Consider the following 16,957-nt stretch of genomic DNA (forward strand, 5'->3'; position numbering starts at 1 on the left):
TACGCTTCCACGCACAAACAAAGCACAGTGATAAAATTGTTTCTCATTCATTTCTTATTTCATTTAAATAGTTTCCCTTTTTTTAACTGATTTAGATCTCTTCCCTCCTCTTCTTAAAGATATTTTAATATTTTAAATTGACTTTTTTCTTTTGTAAAGCACTTTGAGCTGCATTTCTTGAATGAAAGGTTCTACCTGAACATAAATAACATTAATTATTATTATTATTGTTATAATCAGTACTATTCAAGTAGCATATTAAGCTAGGTTTCAGACAGAGGTGAATACAGGTGTATTCAGAAAGACGGTGTAAGATGTGTATGCGCTTTGCAAACATGTTCTCGTAGAAACCCAAAATATAAGTATGAACTTGAAAACTAGTAAACTAAACTAACCTTCTAGTGTCAAACTGCACATACCATCATTCTGCACAGTGAAACTCAAACATGTGAAGTAACAATAAACAGAAGTACAGTAAATATAAATCGCTGTAGTTCTTTATGATACATTTGAGGATTTTTAAAATCAATAGCATCACTATGAAAAAAAACTGAATTTTCTCAGTCTAGTCATTAAACTGGAAGAACATACAGTATATATGGGGTCCTGTGGCTGGCCATCGTACCTCATCTGGGCTGGAGGCCTGGTAGACTCTGCATGTGTCTTCATAATGCTGCTCAGCCTCAGCCTGGTCTGTTACACCGTTGGCCTCGTACACAGGCGTCACGTTGTGCACCAGGGCGATTGCCTTCACAGCCTCGTGAACTCTGCTGCTGATGGTCTTGCGGACCTTGGTGGCTGCTGGAGCCCTGGAGGCTGGAAGGTCATGGGTGGGCTGGAGACAATTACAGAAGGCACTTTGATTAAAAGAAGGGTGTACAGGAATCTGAAAAGAATTGTAGCCTTTTCAAGGTTTTTCGAAGAGTGGGCAGCTATTGTAGTCAGTACAATCTGTTCCGTCGAAACAAAGTTTTGAGTTGTATGAACATGTGAACTACTGATACAACAATACACAAAAACACACATTCACAAAGCTTTTTTTTTTTTTAAAAAAGAAGCAATTCCTAACTGGAGTTGTGTAGGCTTTACAAACTAGCTGCTTCACTGACTGCTGTTTGAATGATTGCTGCGATAGTGGCCTGTAAACATAACCAGATGTGTAAAGTAAATATGAACAATTTGCTTTTGCATTTTGGCCTTGCTATTTTTAGAATCCTGTGCGTTCCAGGGGTTAATGGCAGCGTCATTTAAGAAGTCCGGTCAGTGCTTTGCTTGTGGGCTAATCCTGTTTCCTGCTTCACTAACCTCTGGTGTCAAGGGGGACAAAGAGTGTCATCTGAGGTCAGGAAGCATTCAACCAAACAATAATCACAAACTCATATGTTTCTTAAAACAATGCCGCTGTGTGTTTGTTTTACCTTTTCCCAAGATTTTGGAATTCTTTATTATTCTGTTTGTTTTCTGAATGATGTGAGGGAATTTGTTCATTTTCAGTCTTCTCTTTGACAGACCTAGACCTCTGCATAGATACATGTGTGTTTTGTTTTTTACCTGTGTGTAGGCGCTGAACACGTGGCTCTGTACTTCATCCATTGAGTCCATCCCATATGCCACAGTTCCAAGATGGAGGCGCCTGAACACCATTTCATTGAGAGTAAGAGTTCCTGGTAAAGATCACATTAGAGGCATTCAAATAGTGAAATTCCTAGAAAATAATTAGTGATTGAAAGAGATCATTACATGTGGCACTTTTAACGCATAATGATTGACAGTACAAAAAATGAAATGTTTTTACAGTTTGGTTGCTATATAGAGCTGCAATGATTGGCCAACTAATTGCTTAGTCGATCAACAGAAAGATAATTAGCAGCTATTTGATAATCGTGTAAGTCATTTTTCATGCAAAAATGGCAGAGAATGCTGTTTCCACCCTATCATTTATGGAGATTTCCTGCTTTTCTCAGTTTTCTATTACATTAATCTGAAAAGCTTTGCATATTTTTTTTACTATTTTCTGACAATTTGAGGATTGAACTAATATATTGTTAAATCGAGAAAATAATCATCAGATTAAATGATAATGAAAAAATTCATGGTGCAGCTCTATTGCTGAATTATCATAATTTGCAAAACATCATGTGCATCATTATCTGTAAAAGTATTTGGGTTTACAAACAGTTTTCAGTTAGTGTTTGCATGTCACATATGGTGACTGGGGAAAAAAAATGGTTAGGAAGCCAGAAGCTTTTCCATCAACACTACACACAGCCTCTGTATCCTCACACTCACTTTAAAAGCATTTTCCGCCAGTATATCAAAAAGACCTCAGGGGCCTCGCACATACATTAGCCTGACCTGCAGACCCCACCGGCCTTATCGCGCTCATGATGGGGAAATGGCTGATCAGTTTATTGGGCATGAGGGCTATAAATCTGATGTGTAACACCTCGCGCCTGAGGAAGTGCACTGGTGGAGGTGTTGTGCTCTAAAAGGTGTGTATGGATGAGAGACTTCAGGCTTTTTTATGATTTAAGGGTCCAATAAGTAGCAGGTCTCCGGGAGCAGAAACCCCACCAGAGAGGAAAACCCCCCAGGGAAGGAAACGACTTAACTCTGTCCTACTGGATACTTCCTTGGCAAATCCTCAGCACTATAACTCCTCATTTTAGTACTTCACACACTGGCCTTATTTATTCTTTGGGCCACACAACCAAGGCTATTTTAATACAAAGTATGTTGCTTTTTACAGCCAATTCCTGCAGTCTAACCTGTTTTATCAGTCAGCAGGTAGGAGATGCGCCCAAGCTGTTCAGGTATGGTGCTGGCCCTCACCATCGTCCCAGGGATCTTGGAGTCTTTTTTAATCATCCAGCTGAAAACCATCTTTCCCATATCGAGATTGACACGCAAACTGCATCAAATAACAACAGGAAAATTAAGTGTATGGGCACATACAAATGCAACACTGCAGAAGACTTTGAAGTAGATAATCTTAAGTCCCACCTGATTGGCACAATGTTAGAAAAGAGCAGCAGGAAGCGAACGATCTGAAGATACCAACGGCCAGCAAAGTGCTGGAGGGCCACCATGACCAGTGACACCACCACCAGGGCTCCAAATAGGATTTTAGTCAAACAGTTCACCTCCAAGTCAAACAAACCCACCTAGCATGAACAACAGAAGCCAACATTATGAGTCAAATGATTGTAAAAACAAATGGTCTGTGCAATATGTCTGAGGGATAAGCTTATCGAAGAATCAGTTAATTAATTAAGGGTCTACATCCTATAAAACTCCTACATGTTCATACAAACTAAATGATCAAATCTTGTTGTTCAGGCTTTGGTTCATGGTACTGTACCTTGTGCCGTGGGTTGGAGGTGTTCATGACACTGCGCAACTCCTTGCCTGTGTAAATCACAACCCCCACCACTGTGCCTGGAGCGAGGGAGAGAAAAAAACCTTTACAAAACAGCCTCAGGTCAATATCACAAAGCTACAACATAAAACCCAATATCTCACGATGCTCCCCAGACATAATCTTGACGAGACATCTACTTTTTTTAAAAAAGGAACGTCATTTGCATTATTGGGTGCAGAATTTAAATTGCTTAATGGATAACACGTTATTATATGTTAGGTCTTCTATGGAAGAAGCACATTATGGGCAGCTGCCCAAGATCTGTTTTTTTTTGTGTGTTTGGTTAGATCAGTCAACAGATCATCAGCAATGCTTCTGTGCACCTGTGCGCTGAGAGCAAAAGCTGGTCCGGGTTTTACGCTGCCCTATTGGCAGAGCTGCACCATCAGTCAGTTATTTACCAGAGGCAACAACGGTGCTGGCCCACAGGGTGTTCTCAATGCTGAGACTCTCGTTCACTGGGGGATCACCATCTTCCTGTAACAGTTGACACAACAAATATTACAAATAATGAGGGAAGATACAAACCGGTCAAATGTCTATGTTTGAAGAAGCTTTGTAAACATTGCTAGCTTACACCCATCTAGACCACATGCACATCTCACACAACAGATCTCATTTTAACAATGCAGCTACCTGCACCGTCACGTGCACGTTTCAGCGAAAACGCAACCTCAAACACTTCAAGTCTATTTTTTCGACAATACGTGCATAAGTAGGTTGATAAAAGCCCAATAAAACACAACTACTTTATCACATATTACATATACCATTTAGATTATTATTTTCTCATTTTAATTATAACATTTACATCATATTAATTGTATTTTGATTTTTATTGTTTCTGATGGCATGTTTTTGCTGTTGTATGTATTGATTCTATATTGTGTAATCTTTATTCTTATTGGGTAAAGCATTTTCAAAAGTTGTCTATAAAAAAAATGTTTTCTTCTTTTAAAAGAAAGTTTTTGTCTCACGCGTCGGTTTGAAAATCTCAGACCAGATGGAACCGGTACAGACAGTTCCTTCAGTGTTGCGTTGTCATGTGGACGTGATGTCTGTGGCATAGCATAGGGCTAATCTATCTGTTAACTGACACATGTTGGTCACCCCCACTTCTCACAGTGATTCCACTGATACATTTCAAGTCACTTTTATTATTTTTCATCATTTGAAATGATTATTATGGTTAATTCATTAATCTATTATTATGGGGGTGGTAGTGGCTCAGTCAGACCAAGAGAGGAGGGTAGATTGGTGGCTGGAGAGGTGCCATTTCACCCATTTCACCCCCTGGGCACTGCTGAGGTGTTCTTGAGCAAGGCACCGAACCTCAAAAATTGCTCTGGGCGTTTCTCATGGGGCAGCCCTCTCGCTCCGACATCTCTCTATTAATGCATGTGTATAGGACCTGTTTGTGCATGTGTGCATATTTGAGGCCCGTGTGTGTGTGTGTGTGTGTGTGTGTGTGCATATTTGAGGCCTGTGTGTGTGTGTGTGTGTGCGTGTGCGTGTGCGTGTGCGTGTGCGTGTGTGTGTGCGTGTGCGTGTGCGTGTGCGTGTGCGTGTGCGTGTGCGTGTGCGTGTGCGTGTGTTTAAACAACAAAAGAGTGAAAAGTGAATTTCCCCTTGCGGGACTAATGCAGGCATGCTTTCTTTCTGTCTGAATACTAATGTATTTATTAGTAAAGTTGAAATGAAAATTCTAAATATATGCAGTGACTGCTGGTCAAATTATTACGGTGGTAGTACAAGTTGATTTTAAATCTCCTTTATCCCGGTCCAACCAAGCAAGATTGGCGGCATAACTTTTACATAAAAGTGACTCAGGCATGATACGGACATGTTAAATTGCAATGAGATCAACTTAAACTCAGACAGACAGCTATGCACTATGTCTGATCAGGGCCTTAGGGTTCAACGGTAGTAATGTCAGTACTCACCCTGGTGAAAGTCCCGATAAAGTTATGGATATCAATGTTTGGTTCTTCTGCGTACACATACGATCTGATTTGTAGAAGGTCCTGTGAGACACCAAAAACATGATTTAGGATCACTGACAGATGATGTATGATTGAATAACGACGAACGATTGAGAAGACAAAAACAAGCAAAGCCTTACTTACAAATCAAACAACATGCAGCTATCTGACAATATATCTCTTAGACAAACACCAGACTTATTTCTATTATCCTTTACAGTTCATGCCAACCGTGTTTGCTCTATGGTTTTGCATTTTATATTGAGTACATTTGCTTCAGGCTAGAAAGATAAGATTGAAACGTTCAAAAGAATAAATATTGCTTGACATGTTTGACAAATAAGGCAGTTATGTTATTTTCCTATTTGGTCTATCCTGGGGCACATGTTTTCTCAAATAGCCTGTTAGCAGGTGTCTGGAGAGCAGGAGAAGCAGCAAAAGAGGCGAAAGGCATCAGTTTAGACCTAGGGTTGCAACTAACATACATTTTTATTTTTGATTAATCTTATTTTTATAATGCAATTCATCATTTGATAATGATGGTGAATGATGCATTTTCCCACAGCCCAAATTAACACCCTCAGTGTGTCTTGTTTTGTCCAAAACACAAAGATATTCATGATGAAGACAACCAGACAGTACAGTTTCACAGCATCAGTGATTTCTTTAGGCACATTAACTTAAAAACATACTTAGAAAATGAATTTTGATAATTGATAATTATTTGTCAATGGACAAATTTATTAAACGGCTAATCAGCTCTAGACCAGTATGCCAATTTGCCAATCGCAGCCATCAATATTAACAATGTAAACTGCCTCTGATAAGAACAGGATTTCTTCCTGTTTCATAACAACAGTTTTATTAATTGATCGGTCAAATCAATGCTTCACATTTAGACCCACACTGCTGTAAACTATAGCTAAATGTCAAATTTAGGTTGAGAGTACATATATCTATACATGAATCTTTTTGTTTACGATTTACTGAATTTGAAATCTAAAAATATCTGCATCAATGTTTGCCACTGAAGACCTCAAAGAACTAAAAGTACAGGCCTGAGGTGAACCTTTGACCTTCAGTCCTTCTCTGATGACCAGGCCACCCTGCACTCCAGTTAAACGACTTCTCTGTCCTAATGAAAGACTTGCTTCTGTGACACATAGTTGGCATGTGCAATTACATATATTCATCAGTTCTTCCTTCACAAACTACAAGGCGAAACGACAGCATAAACACAGCGTTTCTCCTGCATCCTTAACTACCTCTCCGTCTAAATGTTATGACTCACGGCAGCAGTTGGCAATCTCTGAGTGCAGGCCACTGGGAGGCGTAGTTTCCAGTCTGTCTCTCCGTCCAGCTGGTCAGTCCGCAGGAAGCAGGAGCCTGGGAAGGAGAGGACAAGAGCTGCCACTGATGCCAGATGGAAACACATTCACCCCTAGGGGGCAACAATAGATAAAGTTACTTTTAGTTAAAGAAAAAAAAAGGGGGGGGTGGGGGGGGGCTACATCTATAGTTCATAGATACTGAAGGCTACAGTCAACTGTTGATGTTTTTTAATAATATAATAAACATACTGTACATAAGAAAATTTAGCATGGGGTCACAAAAGAATAGCAGCAACTTCTATGAATGGGACTGAACTGATTGGGAAGTAAGGGCGTCCACCAAAGCCCATCCCCCCCGACTGGCTTGCATGCGTCATCCTGCCCAAAACTCCCAATCCTGGCCTATAGGCTCCTTATAATTGACCTAATGGCCTCCACATGGAAGAGAGATAACCAAGCCCTATTTCCAGTAAAACAAAGCTGTTGTTTTTCTTCCCCAAACAGGAAGTCGCAACAACAACACGCATCTCTCACCGAGTCACATTTGGGTTTCTGGAAGCAGAAGATAAAACATGTGCTTGTGATGTGATTTTTGATGCCTCAGAGGTTGTTATTTTGAATGGACTTGTGCATTTTGTTAATGTGCAAATATTAACAAGCGTAATGCAGTTCGCCAAGCTTGTGATATCTCTGACAAATCTTGTCCTAATCCGTATTTGATTATTCAGATGAGGCATCCTCCTCTCCTGTCTCCTTTTTACTCTTTGCATTTGATTTCTGTCTGTCCTCCGATTGTCCTTATCTTCTCATTTGAAAGACAAAAATCGGTCATCAAAGACAGAGCGTGAACAATGTTTTGTCTACAGTGCGTAGAGCAGGAACTCTCCACCATGCCGTGGTGATAGTTCAGTACTGGACCCAATTACAATTTTGACATTTTTGGGACTTCCTGTCCTGGCTCAGAGCTAATCCCTGCACCTCAGCGCCTTTTTAAACAAGTCATTTCCCCAGCCAGCCAGGCAGCCAGCCTGTTGTGGAGATCTGGATGAATGACCAGCAGATGTTTACCATTTCTTTCAGAGGTCCTTAAAAAGATCATGTCAGCAGGAACACGCTGGTTCTACAAAGAAAGGCAGAAAGAAAAACATCACTTCAACATCACTTCCTGATCTTGCACTTTTCCTCCTCCCTCCTCTGCTCTTTAACTGTAGGAAAAGGAAGACTTTAGCTTTTCATGTGCCACATTACCAACAGCCAGTCGGTCAAAAATAATAAGCCCTTCAGCAAATCATCCTGTCGTGGCCCGAACAGGACCCTGACCAGGTTTTACACTCTGCGTGACCTGGCCCCTCCACTACACGAGACAAATTCTCCATTCCAATCATTTGGACAGCCTGCCAAAAACTGAACCGTGCATGGATTATTTCTAAGTGGTCGATAGGCTAATAAAAATGACTCTTGAAATGCAGGTTCATATAAAATGTTAAAGCTTTCCTGTAGTCAGCTACTGGTTTCAACCTCTGCTGATGAGTTTTCATTTCTGAATTGTAACACACATAACTCTGAGTCACTCAGTCATATTAGTGAGACATTTAGGACGACATGTGTGACCTTTCCTTCAGCTGCTTTGAAATGAGTGATTCAGAAAGAAGCCCTCAGTGGGAAACTGAAGACTGGACCCACTTCTCATGTTTCATGTACAAAGACCTCAGAGAATCCACTCAAGAAGAGCAACTTAGATTAGGTATTTTAAACAAACTATAAACTAGGATTTGAAGATGACAAAAAGTACATCAATAAATAGTACTTGATTGAATTTGTGTTGGAGATCTAATTAAAGGCATTTTAGGTGCATGTCTGTTGCGTATGCATTAAGTTTGACAGGCTGAGGCTCAGCATTGATCACAAGATTACAAAATCTTTACTAACTCCTTTCACCTCAGTCACCAGTGAAGCACTGAAGATTAGCAACCCCCTCATTAGTCCCTGTCATATAAATGGGAACGTGACAGTCCTAAAAAAAAAGCGAAACTATTAACAGATGTGAATGAAACAATCTTTAACAAACCTTTTCCACGATTATAAGATCTCCAACTTGAATACCGCTGCTTTTAACCTTCACTGTGCCTGAAATACACATAACAAAGTTTAAAGTTAATTAAGTGTTTTTGTATATTACTTGATGGGTTGCATATGCTAATATCATGTCAGAATCTCCACCCATTATAATACTTCAACATAGATTAAGAGCATTTATGGGATTGATCTTTCAAAAGATCATATCTACAAAAAACAAGTTCTCCTGTGAAATGAAACGTGTCTTGAAAACAAAATGTCTTCTTTGGGTGAACTGTTCTGTGCCTCACCAGTCAGTCACCCCACTGAATTTAGGAAAGTAATTTTCCTTGCGGATTTGAAAGAATGCTGGGGGAGTTGAGCCTTTTCTCTCATTCCGTTTGGAATGAACAGGCAAAATTGTTTGGAAGAGATCACTGACCCTTGACCTCTGTCATGACCTCCGGGCTTTGCATATGTAAGAAATTAAAGCACATTAATATTGCTATGCATTAGGCTTCAAGGCTCTACACGGCATGTAACACCACTTAGACACAAAATGTGGCATAGTATCTTACTTTTTCTAAAAGAGGAAGCATTGATCAATATAAGGGAGTGCCTTTATGTTAATATCTCATGCATATTTGCTGCTAATAGAACCACACCTTTTAGTCGACGGAAAAATAATCACCAACTATTTTGATAAGGGATCAATCGTTAAAGTCATTTTCATGAAAAAATGGAAGAAAATACCCTTTCCACCCTCTTAGATATAAAGATGTCCTTTTTTTCTCTGTTTCATATCATATTAAACTCAATATCATTGGGGTTTGGACTGAAAAACTAGAAATTAGAAAGACATTATAAGCGATTAATCGAGAAAATGAACATGATTGCATTTTAATTGCTTAACATGCAATCAGAGCTGCAACAATGTTTATGTGATTAGTTGAAAATTCAGAAAATTAGCCTGCAACTATTTTCATACTCAATCAATACATTTGCTTCTTGGAGTGTTGGTCGAATTAAAAAAAGAATTGGAATATTGGAAAAATTAGAACGGATGTTTGTAACTAAAAGTAACCTCAGTTTTACGTCAGTGTACATGGACTTACGGTATACTTATTGTGCCATAACTTTATTGCTATTTTCCTTTACTTGTGTGTTTACCTTTTTATTATCGCATTGATACAGACGTTGCAAACTTGTTGTACTTATACAATTATGTCTTTCACTATTTTTGACATTTTATAGACAAAAACGATTAATTGATTAATCAACAAAACTTACCACAAAACAACTTCAACCAGTGTCTCCCTATGCTAGAAAACAACACACGAAGATCTGAAACCATAAAGTTTCTAAAACCCCAGAAAGATATGCATGGGGGCCGCTATCACGGAGGCAACCAGTCATTGTGTTTATGGGTAAAACAAGCTGCCACATCAAAGGGGCAAAGTGATGGAAACCACAAGAGGTCCCCTGCTTTTTATTGCTGGTAGCACTTTATACCAAGGCCTCTTATGTACACTTTTACATCTCTGCTTTGAATTACCCACCATTTCCCCTAGCCCCAATAAGTCTTAACAGGACCAACCTCCTACAGTTAATAGACACTAATGCTAAGAAATAAGCAACATGGTTCAGGTATAAACATAACCAATGTTGTCGTCTAAGCCTCCAATCTTTACCTCTTGTTGAAAGCTTGCTGTAAATCTGAGAGTTCATTTCTTTGTCGCGGATGTAGCATCTTATTTCTTCCACTGCCTCTCTCATGATGGTAATAGCCAAAACAAGACCCTGGAGAGTAAAATGTCAACATTAAAAAGTCTCCAAAGTAGAGAACAACAAACCAACTTTATACAGGGGTGTGCTGTGGCAACTGTGTTGAGAAAACTGAGAAATACCTTAACATTTTCCATCAAAAGAAGAATTAACCAAGATGCAGTGAGCACTAATAAAGAACGTAAAATGAAGTTGATTGAACATTATAATTAGCAGTTTGTGAACATACCAGAGGGACCCAGTAGGTGTACAGTGCACCTAAACGTAGCTCGTTGATAAACTGAGAGCAGGCCAAAAGCAAAAAGTACAAGTTGAAGAAGTACTTGAACTGATGGAACAGAACCTGTGAAGATAAAACAAAGAAGCATAGTAAGTCAAATATTGAAATAAAGCATGAACATAAAGCATTTGTTTCAACACAATTTTAATAATGTTGACATAAGACTGCCCTTTTAGTAGAGACTATTCTGTTGACAAACCAGTATCCCAGTAAACAGTAATACAGTATATTGATACTTTAATAATCCATTAAAGCGTTATTCGGGTGTAAAATCATCCCAGGGTCTTTTTCGGCAAATTCGGTCATTAAATAAGTCATCGAGACAATTTTCTCTGTGTAGGAAAGAAAAATGAGGATTTTAGCCTGTTTGTTGCACAAACAAGCAATTTGAAGACCCCGGGCTCTAGGAAATGTATTTAGCAAACAATGAATTGATTTATAAGGAGCATAATCTGCAAATTATAAAATCATTTTCTTTAAAGTGATTAAAAAGAGCTCAGCTATAAGCACATGAAAAGAGAAATGTTAATAACCTGGATTTGAAAGTGCTCACAGTTGGGGATGATTTCAGATCTGCTGGTAGTTTGTTCCAGTTGTGTGCAGCATCACAGCTAAATGCTGCGCCACCATGTCTAGTTTGAACTCTGTGCTCCACTATCTAACCTGAGTCTGTAGATCTCAGCTCTACTGGGTTTATACTCTACTAACATGTCATTCATGTATTCTGGAACGCAACCATTCAGTGATTTGTAAACCAGTAGCAGAATCTAATCTATTCTTATTCCTTACATTGGGAGCCAGTGTAAGGTCTTAAGAACTGGGGTGATGTGATCTGATCGCTTTGGTTCAAACTCCAGCTGCAGCTTTTTGATACTTTTTTGGGGGGCGTCCTGTCAGAAGACTGTTACAGTAGTCGAGTCTATTGGAGATGAAAGCATGAATCAGCTTCTCCTGATCAGTTTGGGACATAAAACCCTTAATTGTGGATATGTTCTCAAGTTGATAAAAGGCTGATCTGGTGACTGATTTGATATGGCTGTTGAATAAAATCCAAAATTGTCCACATTGGCCTTATAAACAACAAAAGACATGAAACAATATGCAAACAAATATAGTAGCTTATTCTCCATTGGTGTCGTTCTTAAAATTAACACTCATGCTTCAACTTTGCCCAGTTTCATTACCACCATTGTGCAAGATTACTACCAGGGGAAAACTTGTGTCTTGACATTGCTCCTGTACATCATTTCTAAAACTTTTGCCAAGTGGAGAGTAGAGAACATGAAACCACACACAGAAACATAAAGACGACAATATGTTTCAGTGAGAAGAACTTCTTGACATGAAGCAAAGTAAATAAAAAGCATCACAATTTGCAATGCAAAATGGCTCTGCTCATGTCTTTGGCTTTCCAAACAAATCTGAGCTACTTTCAATGTCTGACTTCATATACACACAAAGCCATAAGATCTTAAGACAACTCAATGTCTGAAAAAACAAATGCAAATGTAAATCAGGACACGAAAAATGCAAGGTCAAAAACACACAGCTTAGTGCGTTAACTGCCGTCAATGTAAGAAATTGCCAACTCATGTCACATCTGCCACTCCCATATTCTTCTAAGAATGTGAATGTGATCTGGTGGTATGAGACTATGTTGCTGTTTGGCTGAATGTAACTGAAACTGACAAAGAGCTTCATCTTAACATGAGACATTCCACTATATATGAATAAATATTAAACTCCTTATACTGTTGGCATGTGAAGTGAAGCCTCTCCAACACATCAGACTGGTGCATTCATATGAAAAACTGTCTTATATACGAAATCGTAATAAGTGTTCTTGCATCTAAGTATCCATAGCTTTGATAAGGGCTGCACAATTATGACCAAAGTGATAATCTTGATTATTTTAATCGATATTGAGAGCACAATTATTTATCACAATTATTCATTGATTTCAGGGACAAAATATTTGAATTGCAGTTTCACATACAGATAAACAGAGCACTGCTTTCACGCTCACGGTGTGATTAAGAATAGACTTAAAATAAGGACTTCAGCGGCAACATTTACAGTTTTTCACAGGCTGCACGTGCTGCTGCATGACTGCATGGAAGCGCTTGATTTGATATGCAGTGGCGTTTTCTATGCGCTGAGCAGACATTTAAAAGTCAATCATGTTCATTCAATTGTGGTAAGCCAAAAGAGTGAACGCGATTAATACTTTATCATTATGCAGCCCAGCTTTGATTCTCTGCCTGAAAAAGATTGGGCTGGCTGTCAACATTTTCTCCGGCTTCACTCGGGTGCAAATATCCTTTTTTTTTGGGGGGGGGGGGGGTTTAAGCTTGTGATATATTTGATAATATTAAAATATATATAAATAGAGTGGGAGGCACGGTGGTGTGGTGGTTAGCACTGTTGCCTCAGAGCAAAAGGGGTGCTGGTTTGAATCTGGGCTGGGGCCCTTCTGTCTGGAGTTTGCGTGTTCTCCCCGTCTGCGTGGGTTTTCTCCGGGTTCTCCGGTTTCCTCCCACAGTCCAAAGACGTGCAGGTGTTAGGTTCATTGATGACTCTAAATTGCCCGTAGGTGTGAATGGTTGTCTGTCTCTGTTTGTCTTTATGTGTCCTGTGATAGACTGGCGTCCTGTCCAGGGTGTACCCCACCTCAAACCCCAATGTCAGCTGGGTTCGGCTCCACCCCCCCCCCCGTGACCCCGAAAGGGACAAGCATGGATGAATGGATATATATAGACTATATTATCACTTTTATTCAGGTTCAGGACCAAGACTGTTGCTGTAGTTCAAGCTTGGACAGAAACTATGCAGCTTCATGAAGGGTCGGACCTGATTTTTTGGGCCCGAACATCTATCATCATCTATCATCCATCAGCTCTAATGCTAATATGTTGTAGTTTGGGATTAAGATATTCTCACATTAAACTAAAGAAAGCCTAAAAACACAACTAATATTCTAATCTGAGGCATGTTACAATTAGTTGATTTATCAATTAGTTGATCCACAGAGGGTAAATCAACTATTTTTATAATTGATTAATTGTTTTTGTTTTTCTCTGTTATTTATATATTCACTGAATATCTTTGAGTTTTGAACTGTTGGTGAGACAAAGCGAGTGATTTATAGACAACATGGGCTCTGGGAGGTCCTAATGGGCATCTTTCAGTCTTTTCTGACAATTTCTAGACTAAACTATGAATTGGCTAATCTGGAAAATAACTGTCAGATGAGCCCTAATGTGAAATGTAACATGAGCCAACACTACGATAACCACCCACCACTGTTGCTAGTAAAGTGGGTGTTACAAGATGATGATTCCTCAGATTATGATTGCCTTAATGTGAAAATCTGTCCTGCCGAAGACAATGAATCAGAGCCAGGCTGAGAGATGTGGGTGGTGGTTTTGGGGGATAAAGGGAGGGAGAATGGAGGGTTGACCTTTGACTGACACTAACCGCAGGCAAGAAGGTGAAGAAGTTGTACTTCTGGTTGTTAATGACATTCCTTGGGTACCTCTGGTCCCTCTTTTCTGGGTGGCCGAGCCACACGGTGCGGGGACGGAAGTCACCCATGCCACAGCACCTCGACCACGGGCAGCACCTGAGAGGAATTGACAGGGAAGGTTCAAGAATCACACACTTAATCTAAGCATTTGGTTCAACGGCATGCTGAGAAACAGACAAGTTACATGAAATAATTAACTAAATATTTATGATTTAGTTGATTAATTAAACCATTTCACTTTTAAAATGCAGATTGTGTAGTTTGACTCCTAACCCTGCGCTGTATTGTGTGAAGCTGTCTAGGTAACAGCTCCACTTTTAATGCATTTCCTGTCACAACTCTTAGTTAATGTGTTGCTTATTGTAGCTACAAAACCCACAGAACCGACAAGGCTGAGCTAAAGGTCCACCACCATGGAGTACGGACAGAGTATGTCTTCCAAGATAATAATTAACTTCATCTGGAAATAGGGGGGCCACTCCCTTCACTCTACCCAAACAAAGACTTCCATATCAATAAACTAGAGCACAGTGACCTTTGGATTAATAATTGAACTAGTTTCTAAGTTATAAAACACTTCCTATAAACAAAATATAAGCGTAAGAAATATGAAGCCTCTAGCTAATGCAGACAAAATGGTTCCTTTCAGAGAAAGAGGAACAAATTAGTATTAAAAATTAATATTCTCTGTTCAAAACCTTTCTGCCAGACCTGACGACTTCTCTTTTCGATATTTAATATACAATTCTTGTATATGTTGCAGACAAGAAGACAAGAACGGGCTCTCTTATTGTAAAGCGACTCCTGGTTTCTGTAAACTTGAATAAAATAATCCTGTTGCTCTTTTTCTAGTAGTCTCTCACTGAGTGCATCCTACGGCTACAACTACCGATGGGCCTTTTTCCTGGAAGACTTTTTTACATGTCACAGTAGAGAAAGCACAGGTGTTAATAACAAAATTCATGATGGCTAAACTGTTTGTAGCTGATGCAGTTCCAGCGTCCTGGTATAATTGTGCATGCTGGCTCACTGTCACGGCTTTACTGTGACAGTTGAATAGAATGGGGGCTTCATTAATGTTATTAGTAACACCTGTGCTTTTCCTACTATGACGAGTCAAAATGGCTGCTGTGAAAAGGGCCCTTTTATTTTGTTATCATTTGCTCTGCCAAATAGTCGATTAAGTGATTTTTGTGTGTGTGTGTAAAATAAAGTCCAACATCATAAGGGATCACCATGGTAACACTTCAAATAGTGAAAACGGCCATTAAAATTTCCCTGAAGCCAAGTTGACATACCATTCAAATCTCCTGTTTTGTCTATCAAGCAGCTCAAGATGTGCAAATCTTCACATCTGAGAAACCAGAACCTGTAAATGTTTTTGCTTATGACAAATGATGCTTCATTCATTATTTCTGCAAATTATTTTACTGCTTCTGTCAATCGACTAATCAATGAACCCATTCTTTCTGCTCTACAGCTAAAACGGTGTGTTTATTGATATATGGGACAGTTCATGGGAATCTTAAAGGGACAGTCTGGATATTTTGAAGAGAGTTCATTAGGATATCCTTGTCTCCAAAGTGAACTGTATTTCGTAGTTGCTGTCATAATCACTACTTTTTTATTATATTGTATTGTTGTCTCTTGCATAAACCACTGAAAGGCTGCTATGTAACAGTGCACAGCACAGTTGCACTTACGTGAATATGGAAATTCTATGGTTAAGAGAATGTTGTGCCAAAGGAAAAGGCTGCCTGATGACAAGGTAAAGCAGTAGAAATATTCTAAATATTGTGCACACTTAAACTAAGAATGTTTTTTTAGGTGGCTAAAATACATTTTTGCTGCTGCCCCCATCCACATCAGTACATTGCTTTGCTTCCTTGTCTGTGTTGACTGACGTCTACTGTACACTATGGTTAAGTACCTCATACAACCATATTTCAAAATATCTGAACTAACTCTGTAAGTTGGTTTTGTAGAACACTCAGGTGCCAGTTTATTAGGTACACCTGACTAGCTAATACTTATGGATTAAAATACAGCAGTTCTGCAATAAACCTCCCTTCATGAAGGTTATAATGTTCAGTTTTTGTTCAAAGGTGTTGATTCAACTTTAGGGTAATTTTTGAGCTGACTGCCATCTAACAATTCCCCCCTGGGATTATTAAGGTATTTCTGATTATGATTATGATCTACTGTAGGTAATACAGTGACTATGGATTGGTACCTCATTCAACCCTGTTTCAAATACTTAACTATCCCTTCACTAAGGACGCACTCACACTGTCCATCGACCGTGCCCCAGGACGTTTCACGGCTAAAGTCTAGTTTGTTTGACCAGTGTGAGGAGCGGTACGCTTGCCGGCCACGGCCCGTTTGGGAGATGTGCGCTTTTCGTAAAGCACGTTTGCACATGTACGAGCATGAGCGTGCGCACGTGTACGAGCATGAGCACGAGGCCTACGGCGGTTCTGACGTCATTTTATGTGCGCCTGTTCGGACATAGAAAAAAGGACGGACCATGCGCAGACATTTAAAACAATGGCGGCGAAAGGTTCACGTTGGTGTGAT

At 39.5% G+C, this 16,957-nt stretch overlaps 1 protein-coding gene across 1 annotated transcript in view; it reads right to left on the minus strand.

Moving 5' to 3' along the window:
• atp9a (ATPase phospholipid transporting 9A) overlaps positions 1 to 16,957 on the minus strand; it is a 37,600-nt gene that overhangs the window by 19,260 nt on the left and 1,383 nt on the right. Inside the window, exons 2-14 of the mRNA XM_083919632.1 lie at positions 14,332 to 14,476; positions 10,804 to 10,917; positions 10,481 to 10,589; positions 8,803 to 8,861; positions 7,803 to 7,854; positions 6,695 to 6,789; positions 5,365 to 5,445; positions 3,823 to 3,898; positions 3,362 to 3,438; positions 3,004 to 3,164; positions 2,769 to 2,911; positions 1,552 to 1,664; positions 626 to 835 (exon numbers count right to left, since the gene is read on the minus strand). Of these exons, the coding sequence (XP_083775758.1) occupies positions 626 to 835; positions 1,552 to 1,664; positions 2,769 to 2,911; positions 3,004 to 3,164; positions 3,362 to 3,438; positions 3,823 to 3,898; positions 5,365 to 5,445; positions 6,695 to 6,789; positions 7,803 to 7,854; positions 8,803 to 8,861; positions 10,481 to 10,589; positions 10,804 to 10,917; positions 14,332 to 14,476 (1,435 nt within the window). The remainder of the gene's footprint in view (positions 1 to 625; positions 836 to 1,551; positions 1,665 to 2,768; positions 2,912 to 3,003; positions 3,165 to 3,361; positions 3,439 to 3,822; positions 3,899 to 5,364; positions 5,446 to 6,694; positions 6,790 to 7,802; positions 7,855 to 8,802; positions 8,862 to 10,480; positions 10,590 to 10,803; positions 10,918 to 14,331; positions 14,477 to 16,957) is intronic.

This window comes from Echiichthys vipera, assembly GCF_963691815.1.
Source record: "Echiichthys vipera genome assembly, chromosome: 9".
NCBI lineage: Eukaryota > Metazoa > Chordata > Actinopteri > Perciformes > Trachinidae > Echiichthys > Echiichthys vipera.